Source organism: Gracilinanus agilis, chromosome 2 (genome assembly GCF_016433145.1).
Source record: "Gracilinanus agilis isolate LMUSP501 chromosome 2, AgileGrace, whole genome shotgun sequence".
Lineage (NCBI taxonomy): Eukaryota > Metazoa > Chordata > Mammalia > Didelphimorphia > Didelphidae > Gracilinanus > Gracilinanus agilis.
Genome location: NC_058131.1, coordinates 646,426,150 through 646,440,686, shown reverse-complemented (window position 1 = coordinate 646,440,686; position 14,537 = coordinate 646,426,150). Strand labels below are relative to the sequence as shown.

At 35.7% G+C, this 14,537-nt stretch overlaps 1 protein-coding gene across 1 annotated transcript in view; it reads right to left on the bottom strand.

The window, feature by feature from the left end:
• Nucleotides 1-8,783: 8,783 nt before the first annotated feature.
• The window catches only part of CC2D2B (coiled-coil and C2 domain containing 2B), a 121,482-nt gene continuing 115,728 nt past the window's right edge, over nt 8,784-14,537 (bottom strand). Inside the window, exon 33 of the mRNA XM_044660203.1 lies at nt 8,784-8,972. Coding sequence (XP_044516138.1) covers nt 8,784-8,972 — 189 coding nt within the window. The remainder of the gene's footprint in view (nt 8,973-14,537) is intronic.

The window sequence follows — 14,537 nt, the reverse complement described above, 5'->3', positions numbered from 1 at the left end:
TGGATCCTTGCATTGCTGTTAATAGAGAAGTCTGTTATGTTCAATTGTACCACAGTGTATCAGTCTCTGTGTACAATATTCTGGATCTGCTCCTTTCACTCTGCATCAATTCCTGGAGGTCATTCCAGTTCACATGGAATTCCTCTAGTTCTTTATTCCTTTGAGCACAATAGTATTCCATCACCAACAGACACCAGGATTTGTTCAGCCATTCCCCAATTGAAGGGCATACCCTTGTTTTCCAATTTTTTGCCACCACAAAGAGCGCAGCTATAAATATTTTTGTACAAGTCTTTTCCCTTATCTCTTTGGGGTATAATCCAAGCAGTGCTATGGCTGGATCAAAAGGCAGCTTTGAGCATAGTTCCAAATTGCCATCCAGAATGGTTGGATCAGTTCACAACTCCACCAGCAGTGCATTAATGTCCCAATTTCACCACATACCCTCCAACATTCATTACTCTCCCTAGTTGTCATTTTAGCCAATCTGCCAGGTGTGAGGTGATACCTGAGTTGTTTGGATTTGCATTTCTCTAATTATTAGAGATTTAGAACACTTTCTTGGGTGTTGATAGTTTTGATTTCTTTACCTGAGAACTGCCTATTCATGTCCCTTGCCCATTTATAGATTGGGAGATGGCTTGATTTTTTTTTGTACAACTAATTTAGCTCCTTGTATATTTGAATAATTAGACCTTTTTCTGAGTTTTTTGTTCTAAAGATTTTTTCCCAATTTGTTTCCCTTCTAATTTTGGTAGCATTAGTTTTGTCTGTATAAAACCTTTTTAGTTTAATGTAGTCAAATTTATTTTACATTTCATGATTCTTTTCTAACTTGCTTGGGTTTTAAAATCTTCCCCTTCCCATAGATCTGACAAGCATACTATTCTGTGCTCACCCAATTTACCTATAGTTTCCTTCTTTATATTCAAGTCATTCACCCATTCTGAGTTTATCTTGGCATAGGGTGTGAGATGTGGATCTAGGCCCAATCTCTCCCATATTGTTTTCCAATTTTCCCAGCAGTTTTTGTCAGTGGGTTTTTTGTCCCAAAAGCTGGATTCTTTGGGTTTTTCGAAGACTGTCTTGCTGAGGTCACTTACTCTGAGTCCATTCCACTGATCCTCCTGTCTCTTTCACTTATCTTTTAAAGATGTCAGAGAAGATTAACTTGCTCATTTTTTAAAATTGTCAAAGATTTCTGTTATGACCCCAGTCTGGCAGGAACAAAGGGAGGTGGGAGGCAGGAGTTTCTATGATTAGAAGATCCTATAAATTGGGTCTTTGAACTCAAATCTTTGACATTCCTCCAACCTCTCAACTCTGTGAACTTATTGCAGTAGTGGGGTCCACTGTTCGTGACTCCAACCCACTCATGAGCCTATGAAGTTATTTGTCACATTAAGAAGCTTGAAGGGGAGCAATAGGAAATAAAGCTGGAAAAGGTAGGTTGAAGCAAAAGACATTAAATGCCAGGCTCAGAGGAGTTTGTATTTCATCTTGGACATGTTTTGAAGAGGGGAGAAACATGGCCAGCCTTAGGAAGAGAATTTTGGTAAAATGGGGGATTTTAATAAAAATTTTAATGAGTGATTGAAAGTGGAGAAAATCATTTCAATTAAGAGGTTGTTGCAATTTTTCAAGCAAGGGGGACAAGTGCCTAAGCCACAGGTAGACAAGAAGGGGGGAGGAGGCAGAGGTGAGATGGGGAGGTAGAACTGAGCAGATTTGGTCTGGTTTCAAAGATGTCTCAGTTTTGTGTTTTAAACGTAGACTGGGAAGATAGAATCGAAATAAGAAGTGTGTGGTATCTATAAGGAAGAGAAGGATAAAGGTCCTTTTTTTATATTTCTTCCTATTGCTCAAGAACACCTTTGGGAATTGCTTTCAGAGCCTATGCACATTTGACACTTTGTTTTATGAAACCCTCAAACAGCCCTCCATCACTTTAGGTAGGATTAGTATGGTTGTCCTAGACTGAACAATAAATCAAGTACCCATCCAACTCACTCTAGATAAGATTAGCAGATATACCCTTTTTTGCCTTAAACGTTTCTCCCTTTTGTAGCCAGGCATCTCTCAGGTAGTCCAGCCCCTGGGTAGAATTCTTGTTCCCTGGCCTCCAGGTAATCTAATCAACCCTCCTTCCTTTCTTATACTCCCCAAAGAATATACAAGATGCTCCCCCCCACCCCCCACCCCTGCCCCAATTTCATTTTAAAGAAAATTCCCATTCTTGGCATTTCCCTCAGAGACAATGTTCCCAGAGACCCAGAGCTTGATTCAGTGTGGTATTGTGTGTGAAGTGGAAATTGTGGGGACCTTGAAAATTTCAAAGTATACCCTCTTTAACCACTATTCAAAAATATGACCAGGGAAAACCATCACTTAAAATGCTTTATTGAGAGAAAGTGCCCCTCCATTTCTCTCTATCTCAGGCCATTGACCTAAGACAAATGCCACCCCCACAAGGATTTATAGAGAAAACGCAGGGCACTGTCTCATCATTTACCCAACCAAAAATTCACAGAAAAATCCCTTATTTATAGAAGAATCTTGATATAATAAAGTCTCCCTGAAAGGATTATAACATTTTTACAATGGTTGGAAACAGAGGTTTTAATCCAAAAATAAAGGACAGGAATATTATACAAAGAAAGGAAGAGTTCAGGATTAGATTGCCTGGGGGAGGCCGGATGTTTTACAATGGGTACAATGGGTACAGAGTATCATTCCAGCCATAGGGCTTGATCTACTGAAACTCCCCCAAAGGGTCTGAGATGAGGTCAAGTTCTGGAATGTCTTTAAAAAAATATATATATACGTATATATACGTATATATATATGTATATATATGTGAGTGCGTGTGTGTGTGTGCTATATAATGTATGCATAATATAAAAATAAAAAAAAATAAAAAGTCATTTAACGAGAGGTTGCTAACCACTGCTGGGATCAGGAAAGGCTTTGCAAAGGAATTTGTCCCTTTTGCTAAAGAGAGAGCTAGAGATTTCTCAGTAGTTTTTACATTCTTGAGGACATATATACACCTGCTAATAGAGAATGAATAAACAGCTGTGAGAGCATATAAACTCTTACCTTGTATTTCATTCTCTATTTCCCTACTAATCTTAACCCCTACAACTTCAGAAATGAGAAAAAAGAGGTGCTGAAATTATTGTATTTTTTTGATAATAGCAAGAGAAATGAGCAGCCTTAGTGTTACATTAGTGTAAAAGAACCAGAGAAGGGCCTCTAGTGCTAGACTATGATTTACAAAAAGACACAGTTATCAAGGGTGAGAGACAGTGGATTAGAAATACAACTAGTAATACTGATTCCCCTTAGTTGTCAGTCTTCCTCTACCCCATTTAATTTGTATTTATATTTTGTATTGATTTATGTGTTCATTCTGTTGAATGCAAGTTTGTATCCCTAGCACCTAATACAATACCTTACAAATAGTAGGCGCTTAATGTTTGTTGAATGCATAGATATCTTTCATAGTGAAACAGGATCCAAACTGTATTTTCTTAAAGAAAACCTTAACTTGCCATCTCATCAAGGACCACCTTTTATCTCTTCTCCTTTTGAAGAGCCAAACTCCTATAAAAAGTCACTATGCTAATTTCTACCAATTTCATACCTCTCACCAGGGGTGTGCTGGTAAGTGGATTTCCAGAAAAAAAATGCACATGTCCCTCCTAGAAGTTTAATCTGCCTTATTAACATACGCTCCATCAGATTCTTAAAGTTCATAAATCAGCAAAACAAGCTGTAATTTTTTAGCATTGGTTAATTTCCAAAGTACAAATACCAATTCTGAAAATTTGACAAACAGCTTTCTGGAGGAGCTAGTGTCAGCTGGCTCCAGCACCCTTCAAACTAGCTTCTAACCCTATCTGTCACCTGAAGCTTTTCTCTTCAAGATTACCAATAGTGTCTCAACTACTAAACTCAGGTTTGTTTGTTTTTTTCCTGTTTTCATCTTACCTTTCTGTAGCTTTTGGCACTGTTAGTCATTCCCTTCTCTTGGGTATTCTCTGCTTCCTAAAGTTTCTATCAATTTTTTTTCCTGGTTAGACTGGTTCCTTTTGTCTTCCTTACACAATAGCCTCTGTTTCTCATCCCTTTGAACTTCTTTTTGGGCTCTCTTCTCTATATTCTTTCCACTGATGATCTCATATACTCCATTGGGTCCAAGTATCTGTATCTGTATACTCATAGGTCCCAAATTTATATATTTACTTTGAATCACCAACTCTTTGTTGAACATTGTTAGTTGATAATCCACTAGAATCTCAACATATAGATTGCTGAGCAATCTAGCCTCACTTACTAGCTGTATAACCCTGAGCAAATTACTGTTTACTAATACTATTGTAAATTCATCTCTTTTTGCCTCAGTTTCTTTAACTATAAGGTAGGAATCCTAATAGCATCCATTTTCATGGTTGTTTTGAGAAATAATGAATATTGTTGAAAATGAAATAGTATTTATAAAGTGCTTGACACATAAGCATTTATTAAATGTTTATTCTCTTGGCTTCTTGCTTCTCCCTTCTCCCTCCCCAAGCCCTCCTCTAAACTTCTCTATAGCTTTGCAAAGGGCTCTGAGCTTCACCTACTGGCTTTTTAAGCCTCTCTCCACGCTGTTCCCCTGGATCCTTCAAGATCCTTCCATTGGGGAGCAGCTGGGTAGCTCAGTGGATTGAGAGCCAGGCCTAGAGATGGGAGGTCCTAGGTTTAAACCTGGCCTCAGACACTTCCCAGCTGTGTGACCCTGGGCAAGTCACTTGACCCCCATTGCCTACCCTTACCACTCTTCTGCCTTGGAGCGAAAGGCAGAAGGTAAGGGTTTAAAAAAAAGATCCTTCCATTGGCCAACAGCCTCCATTGTCATATCTCCTGGCCTCTGTGATTTCTGCCATGATTACTCATCATGGTGAGTCTTCTGAGATTGGACTGGGTTGGAGGTCCCCCAAATATTTAGTTCATACATGACCATATGTGTCTTACAGTATAATACTATTGTTATATTCATTTACCACAATTTGTTTTGCCATTTCCCAATTGATGGATATCTACTTGGTTTCCAGTTTTTAACTAGTACAATAAATACAACTATAAATATTTTGGTGAATATGTGATCTTTTTTTTTTTCTTAATCCTTGGCTGCCTTGGTGAATATACCTAGATTACCATATCTGGATCAATGGATATACAAATTTTAGTCTCCCCGCCCCCCAAACTGTAATTCCAAATATCTTTCCAGAATGGTTGGATCAATTCAGGACTTCACCTTCTTTTTTTGACCAACTCCAACACTGACTGTTCTCATCTTTATTCTAATTATTGCCTCTATCAATTTAAATTTACTGGATGTTTAGGTATTATTCTGGTCACTATGATTTTGCATATTCATAGGCCATCTCCTTACTAGTAGCCTTGGCATCAAGATCAGAAAAAATGGACTCAGAATCTCGCATTTTTCTTAGCAATTTGAAGTAATTTTTCATATGGTTGTTAATATTTTGTAGCCAACTTGTTTATTCACATCTTTTGATTTTTTCTATTGGCAAATTGCTCTGTTAGTTGCCTCTCTATTTTGAATATCCAATCCTTTTCAGAGATGTTTACCACAAAAGTTTATTTCCAATATACTATTTCTCATTTTATCTGAGTTGACTTTATTAGTGATAAGGTATTTCATTTTCATGTGGAAAAATTATTTACTTCATCCAATCTTAGATTAAGAATTTCCCTCTGATCCATAGTCAAGATAGTTCTTCTATCCTTATTGAGATCAATAGTATCTTCCAAGCTACCTTGATTTAAAACCTCAGAGTTATACTTACTTCTTTTCTCACTCACCATTTTTTAAAATTGATTCCTTCATATCACTCATCTCTGTTCTTTTCTTTTGCATGTAATAACTTTAGTTTAGCTCACAACACCTCTAATGTGCAGTATTATAATAATTTCACAATTCATCTTCCTGTTTGTTTTCTACTGCACGTGCTAGCCAACTCTTAATATAGTATTCGAATGCCTTCCTATAAATTTTCAATAACTCTTGCAAGTAGTTTCTGCCCTGTAGTGTTTAATACCTTTCCTAAGGGGGTATTCCTTGATAATACCATCATTCCTCCAATGGAACTTATCTTGGCAACAGCTGCTTCATATACCACTGTGTTCAGATTCTGAAATGTTGTTATACTCTGTCAAATACTGTTAGAGAAAATATTTGTTCATGAAGTTTATAGTAGAGAAGAGATTTTTTAGATTATTTTAATATGGTTTAATTGGCCTGCAAATTGGATTTGCAAATTTTTCTGACATTTTAGGCAAAGTATGCCTGTTCCTTTTCAAAAATCCTTTGAGATATTGGGGCTATTTTGTCATTTATTTCTTTATTAAGTATAATTTCTGAATTTTGAAAATCTGATCTCAGGATCTTCAACTCTTTCCTTTTCATATTTTATTAGCTCCTTTATTTCATTTGTTACTTTGCATAATCTAGGCTAGGAGATGAAAAGTTTTGTTTAAAAATGATTGCCCTGTACTAATTGGCAATATATTGTTGCATCACTTGGAGCTAAGGGTACCATTCAAAAAATATTGCCTATAACTGATGAGATTTATTTTCCATTTTGTTATGATACACATGTACAAAATATTCGTGTTGAAAGTCCATTTTATGAACATTCATGGTTTGCCTGCTTTAGTGGTCTATATTGAAACATTTCTAGTAGGTATAGTATTGGTTATTTTTTATTTATTTCAATCTGTTTTGGCTTCTTTTGGTACCAGAATAGAAAGGAGAGACACTCTTTCTGCTCCCTGCTATCCTCTAAGCTAAACTGAGCATTACACTGGTTTCCAGGAGGATATGCTACCCCATATATTTCTTATGCTTATAACAATGGTTTCACCATACTCTTAACCCAAATAGTATTTCCAGAGTCCACTTAGCCAGCATTTCAGAGTTCCTGTCGGGCCTTCCTCACTAGTGTATTGGTTTCAGGGAACACAGAATCCTTGCTCTGCTGCACCCTAAGTTGACATTCTCTTATTTTCCTGTTTCCTACCTCCTCATGATAGTAGGCTGGATTTTAAGGAGATGATGATGATGATTATTATTATGACATTACCTTTCTGGGGTTCAATTCACTCCTAAGTAAAATGAAGAGATTAGATGATCTCTAAGAATAACTTTCTAGTATTTATGCTCTGTGATTCTTCATTTTCACCAAGACTTTTGAAGGAAAAGAGGCCATATGCTACTGGTAAAATATTGATTAGACACACATTTAAATGTTTTTAATGAAAACCTGCAGTTCTGCTTTACTCATTTTGACATTTCTCAAATATTTTTCTTTGGTTCACATCTTAAATTATGCATATACTGTCTACTGTAAAATCATATAATTTTAGCATTCAAACATGAAACAAGATAAAATTAATTTTTGTCACTAAAATTGCAATTTACTAAACAGGAAATGTAAAGACTAAAACAAGAATCCTAAAAATATTTATAGTGTAATGTTATCAATATACTTAAAGTTGCATTTTAATTCTTATATTCAATTTAGTTGCAAATATGCTCACATATCAGCAGTAATAAACTGAATTAACGGGGTCTCCAAAGTTCTTCAAAAATCCAATCTTACTTAAAGGCATCATTTTGTGTTCTCTCTATCAAGGTGGAAATATTACTTCATTAGGAAATGATATGGGGATGTTATATAGAGTACTTCTAGACATATATGAAAAATTTTAACTAGTTCTCTGTGTTTGAGAATTTTCAACTTCCATTTTCATTGTGGTAATAAAACACTTTTCTCCACCTCTCTATGCATACAAAGAGTTCAAACCTGGCCCAAGACATAATTCACAGAATCTAGAGAAAAGGCCCTATGTGAATTATTAACTTTAGCACTTCTAAGAGGCACATATTCACAATTTGGTAAATTCTCCCCAGAGATTCCAGGAGAACATTTGGGGTGTGCTCCTCTCTGCTCATTTTTGTGGCCTGCCAAGACCCATTAAGCGAGAGATTTTCCCTGCCTTTTGCTGTGTAAAATTGATGAGTTTCCTGCTCTGGATTTATGTCTAAGAACCTATTCCATTGGACCCCTAACAAAAAAAAAATCATATACTTATTCAAATAAGTCACTAAGTAATATTTCAGCAAATGGTAATATTTTCTTCTATAGCATGTGAAATTCAAGGATATATGTATGATTTACTTCACAGACCTTTGGCCACACTCCTTTCATAATCTCCTCTCTACCAGAGAGGCCTCCCCAGTGCAGTTACCGGAGGTGAAAAGGGTAGAATTTTGGTGGAGTGAATGTGGCAGTAAGCCAGGGGCCTCAACACCAAAGTCACATCAACAACATCAACAATGTGAAAGTTTCCCTATACCAGAGTAATTCAGTTACCTCCTTACTAGAATTATAACTGCTGACCTTCAAATAAAGATTTTACCACCTGAAGGACCTCACGCCCTCCCCCAAAGGAACTTTTCAGTAACTCCAGAGGGTCTCCTATGGTCTTCCTCAAAGAACACAGTGTAAATTACGAGAGTACAAGACTTCTTGGGAGAGTCATTGAATGGGTTAAATTCTTTCCCTAATTTGAAGATCAGTACCAATCCTAGAACATCAAAACTTTGAGCAGGGAAGCTTCCTTTTCTTCTTATGGGGAACCCAGGAAATTGCCTTTTAAACACTATGCAAGAATTTAACATTTTAGACACTGGTTTCATTTGTTGCTTTTCATTGATGGCGAACCAAAGAAGCCAAGTAGATCCAAATAGATAATATGTTATTTGGATATGCATGAATGTATACAGCTAGGGCAAATTCTGTCTGGGGAAATTCAGAAGAATGAATACCAGTTTGATATACAGCATTGGTTATTGATTGTAAATCAGTGTATGGCAGCTGGATAGGAAATCCTGAAACCTGGAAAAAATAATAAGCATGAGGACAGTTTGGAAATATTACATAAAAGATCAGGTGCTACATTTCATAGAATCACAGAACCTCTGAGGTGAGTTGAAAGGTACCTTAATAATCATTCAGTGTACCCCATACCTAAAAGTATATCTTTATCAGTTATTTTCTGACTTTTCTTTGGAACCCTTACAGTCCTCTTACTTTTAGATAGCTCTAATTGTTAGCAAGTTCTCTTATTAAGGGTCACTAAAAGAAAAAATTCAGACATTACAGAGCCACAATCAGGATTACACAGGATTTCCACCTTAAAAGATCACAAATCTTGGAATATGATATTCTAAAGGCAAAAGAACTAGAATTCCTAAAATCACCTAACCAGTGAAACTCAGCATAATACATTAAAGCAAAAAATGTATTTTAGTGACTTTGAGAACTTCCAAGAATTCTTAATGAAAAGATAAGAGTTTCATAGAAAATATGACATTCAACCACAAGGCTTAAGAGGAGTCTAAGAAGGTAAATAGGAAACAGAAAATGTAAGGATTCAATAAGATTAAATTGTTAAGATGTGTACATTCTTATATGAGAAGACCATACTTATAATTCTCCTGATTTTTATCAATATTAGGACAATTAGGAGGAATATTCATAGATAGAGGGGATTGTGAATTGATAGGAAGATATTAAAAAAATTAGTGGAGGAAAAAAGAAGATTGCACTGGAAGAAGATGGAAGGGAGAGATAAAATGGGATGAATTATCTCATATAAAAGAGGTTTGAAAGAATTATTATATAGGAGGATAGGATGGGGATGTGTGGCAGGTGTTAAGATGGGATTGACTCTCCCCTTGCCTATTTTTTAATTAATCAACCAAAGCCTGAACACCTCTATTTGGCACTAGGTGGAAGAGTTTGCAAGTCACTTAGAGAGCTCCACCCTTTCAACTCAATCAGTCAGAAACTTGTGAATCCTTTGATAAGAATTTACACCCTCATAGAAGGAGAGGTGGAACCTACAAACACTGCTCTCCTGGGCAGTGCTAAGCAAATCTAAAGACTGTAATTGGTGCCTGTAAAAGTGGAGGAAGGGACAGGAAGAGATGTAAAAAAATGGACTATAAAAGATGATGAACTTTCTGTGTGAGGGTTCTTGGTCCTGAATCTTGGGTGTGGAGGAGCTTGGACCTGGGACTCTGGCTCTTGGACTGCTTCTGGTAAGACGGCTCCTGGATCTTCTTCTTTGGATATTCTCCTGGTGAGTGAAAAGTTGACTTTCCTTTTTTGGCTTCTGGAGAGATTAGTTCTGGAGAGGCATCCCCTTCTTGGAGGAGGCTGTGTGGGTTGAATCCTTGCTTAATTCAACACCACGGTCTTCTGGCTAAGGAGTTAATGAGCCCTGCATGGGTTGAGCCAGGACCAGAGCAACATTTAGGGTAATAAACTAGACTTCTTACTCTACCCTCTCTTTCATTTCTCTACTTTCACTCTCTTCACCTTTTTTTTTTTTTTTTTTGTAAATAAAAACTGCTAAAAGTCATTTTGACTTGGGCTGTATTAATTTTAAAATCAGCAACCACAGTATTATCTTACAAATCTCATATACTTAGTCAAATCCCTTAATTTAATTCCTTACACAGGTAACCCTTAAATTTTATTTTTCTTTTAAACCCTTACCTTCTGTCTTGGAGCCAATACAAGTTACTTACTAGAGTAAGCTCACACCTCCAAAGGCCCCTGCTCCCACCCCCTGGGCAGGGCTAGGTAAATTAGGAGGCTATGATTGGTTCCCATAAAGTGGGGAATGAACAGGAAGTGATGTTGAGAAAACTACTTTAAAAAGGCTGCCTTGGTGAGCTGGGCTGAAGGGAGACTCTTGGAGGGAGTCACTTTTTCCTGGACTTGTTCTGGGCTGGAGAGACTTGATGGGTAAGTGACTCGGGCTGAAGGAGGAGGCTTGTGTTGGTAGATTTCTGGCTGAAGATGCCATCAGCACTTCCATGTGGAGATCAGGACTTGAGGGAGCCCTTGCTGGGTATTGAGTTGGACTTTCCTGGAGCAGCACTTAGGGTGGCAGGCTAGACAATTCTCTACCTCCTTCCTATATTTCCCACTTTACTGGGAACCAATCATAACCTCCCAATTTGCCTAGCACTGCCCAAAGGGGGGGGGCAGTGGCCTTTGGAGGTGTGAGCTTACTCTAGTAAGTGACTTGTGAACTCTCTTGTTTAATGGTTAGCTAGGTACTAAGTGGAGGTATTTTAAGTTCTTGATTTGATCAAATTAAAGGCTACTGATTGATTACATTAAAAATAAACTAAGAGAGTCTAATTTTCTCTTCACAATAGTTAATTATCATAATTATAAATGTGAATAGGATGATCTCACCCATAACACCAAAGCAGATGGCAGCATGGAATAAAAACCAGAATCCAACAATATGCTGTTTACAAGAAACACATTTGAAGCACAGAAACACACAGAGTAAAGGTAAAGGACTAGAATAGAATCTATTATGCTTTAGATGAAATTTTTAAAAAATTAAAAAAAATCAGGGGTAGCAATCATGATATCAGAGAAATATAAAATAAAAATAGATCTAATAAAGAGAAATAAGGAAGGAAATATCTTGCTTTAAAAAAAGTACCATAGAAAATCAAGTATTATCAATATTAAACATATATACACCAAGTGGCATAGTATCCACATTTTAAAAGGAGAAGTTAAATGAATTATAGTAGGAAAAAGATAGTTAAACTATACTTGTGGAGGACTTCAATTTTCCATTCTCAGAATTAAATAAATCTAAACAAAAAAACAAACAAGAAAGAAGTTAAGACAATGAATAGAATTAAAGAAAAGTTAGACATGATAGACTTTTGGAGAAAGTTAAATGGGAAGAGAATATATCTTTTTCTTTAGCAGTGCATGGCACCTACACAAAAAATGGCCTTGTATTAGGGCATAAAAACCTCATGATCAAGTGCAGAAAAGCAGAAATACTGAATGCATTCTTTTCAGATCATAATGCAATAGAAATGGTATTCAATAAAGACCTATGGAAAGAGAGATTAAGAATTAATTGCAGGGGTGGGAGTGGGGCAGGTAGATGGATCAGTGGATTGAGAGTCAGGGCCAGAAATGGAAGGTCCTGGGTTCAAATATGGCTTCAGATACTTCCTAGCTGTGTGACCCTGGACAAGTTACTTAACCCCCATTGCCCAGCCCTTAACCACTCTTCTGCCTTGGAAACAATATACAATATTGATTCCAAGACAGAAGGTAAGGGCTAAAAAAATTAACTGGAAACTCAATAATCTAATCCTAAAGAATAATTTAGTCAAAGAACAAATCATAGAAACAATCAATAATTTTATTAAGGAAAATGACAACAATGAGATAACACACCAAAATTTATGGGATACAGCTAAAGCAGTGCTTAGGAGAAAAATTGTATCTCTAATTTCTTACATCAATAGAACAGAAACACAAAAGATTAATAACTGAGCATACAACTTAAGAAAACTAGAAGAAAAAATTAAAAATCTCCAGTTAAACACTAAATTGGAAATCCTGAATATCAGTGAGATTAATAAAATTGAAAGCAAGAAAGCAATTGAGCTAATAAATAAAACTAGAAAAGGAGCAATAAAATAAACTATTGGTTAATTTGATTTAAAAAAGGAAGGAAGAAAACCAAATTACCAGTATTAAAAATTTAAAGGGTGAATAAACAACCAGTGAAGAGGAAATTAAAGCAATTATTAGAAACTATTCTACCTAATTACATGCCAACAAATTTGACCATTTAAATGAGATGAATGAATATTTACAAAAATATAAATTGCCTAGGCTAATAAAAGAAGAAATAGAATACTTAAACAATCCCATTTCATAAAAAGAAATTGAATAAGCCATCAATAAACTCAACAAAAAATCCCCAGTATCATAATTCATAAATGAATTCCACCAACATTTAAAGAATAGTTAATCCCAATACTATACAAATTATTTGAAAAATTAGCTGAAGAAGGCATCCCACCAAACTCTTTTTACAATAAAAATATGGTACTGATACCTAAACCAGAAGAGCAAAAACAAAGAAAGAAAACTATAGACCAATCTCATTAGTAAATATTGATGCAAAAACTTTAAATAAAATACTACCAAGGAGATTAAGGCAATTTATAATGAAGATCATACACTATGACCAGGTGAGATTTATATCAGGAATTGAGGGTCAGTTTAATATTAGTCTTGAGATCTCTTTATCATCTCTGATAATCTGATAAGGACAGTTTAGTTGATAAGGAAGTAAAGGACATGGAAGATCTTTTTGTCAGCTCATGCTTCCAGCTCTGTCTCTAGGAGCATGAAGTTTATTATATATATTTCAAGACTCATTTCACACAAAAGAACCCCCCTCCAAAACTTTGCAGATGCGCAGAAATTATAAATTATGTCATATCAAAACACAAAAAGTCTCATTGGCTTCAGAACAGACCAAGGCCAACGCTGAATTTTGACTGGGTTCTTATCAGAAAGCCAAGTCAAGGAATATTTTCCTCAAGGTTGAATTGCCCCTGCTAAGGTTTTGGCCTTGGCTATACCAGGCAGCTGCATTCCTGGCTGATGGGGGAGAGTGTTAACCTTTTAAATGCTGGCCCACTAGGAACCTAAAGCTCTTCAATAAGGCCACAATACTTTTCAACAAGAAATCACAAGGATCACAAAAGGGGTCAAAAGAGGAGTCTCAGATTTTCATCTATTCTCTTATTGGCTTCCCACATATTAGGAAAACTAGTAGCATAATTGACTCTATAACAAAGCCAACAGAAATCATTATGATTATCCCTATGAATGCATTAAGTTTTTGGTAAAATATAACATATATTCCTATTTAAAATACTAGAGGAATTAATGGAACATTTCTTAAAATGATAAATAATATATATCTCAAACCATTAGCAAGCATTATCTGTAATGAATATAAACTACATACTTTCTCAATAAGATTGGGGGAAAGCAAATATATCCAGTATCACCACTACTATTCAATATTTTACTAGGCATGCTAGTTACAGCAATAAGAAAAAGGAATTAGAATAGGCAGTGAAGAAATAAAATTATCATTCTTTGCAAATAAAATGATGACATACTTAGAGAGTCCTAAAGAATCAACTAAAAAACTAGTTGAAAGAATTAATTACTTTAGCAAAGTTGTAGGATATAAAATAAATCCATATAAATCATCAGCATTTCTTTATATTGCCAATAAAGTCCAGCAACAAGAGATAGAAAAAATTCCATTTAAATTAACTGTAGATAATATAAAATACTTGAGTGTCTAACCGTCAAGACCCCAGAAACTATATGAACACAATTACAAAACACTTTTCACAAAAATAAAGTCAGATCTAAACAATTGGAAAAATGTTAATTGCTCATGGGTTGGTTGAGCCAGTGTAATAAAAATGATAATCCTACCTAAATTAATCTACTTATTCAGTCCATACCAAACTGCCCAAAATTTATTTTACCAAACTAGAAAAAATAATAAAATTCATATGGAAG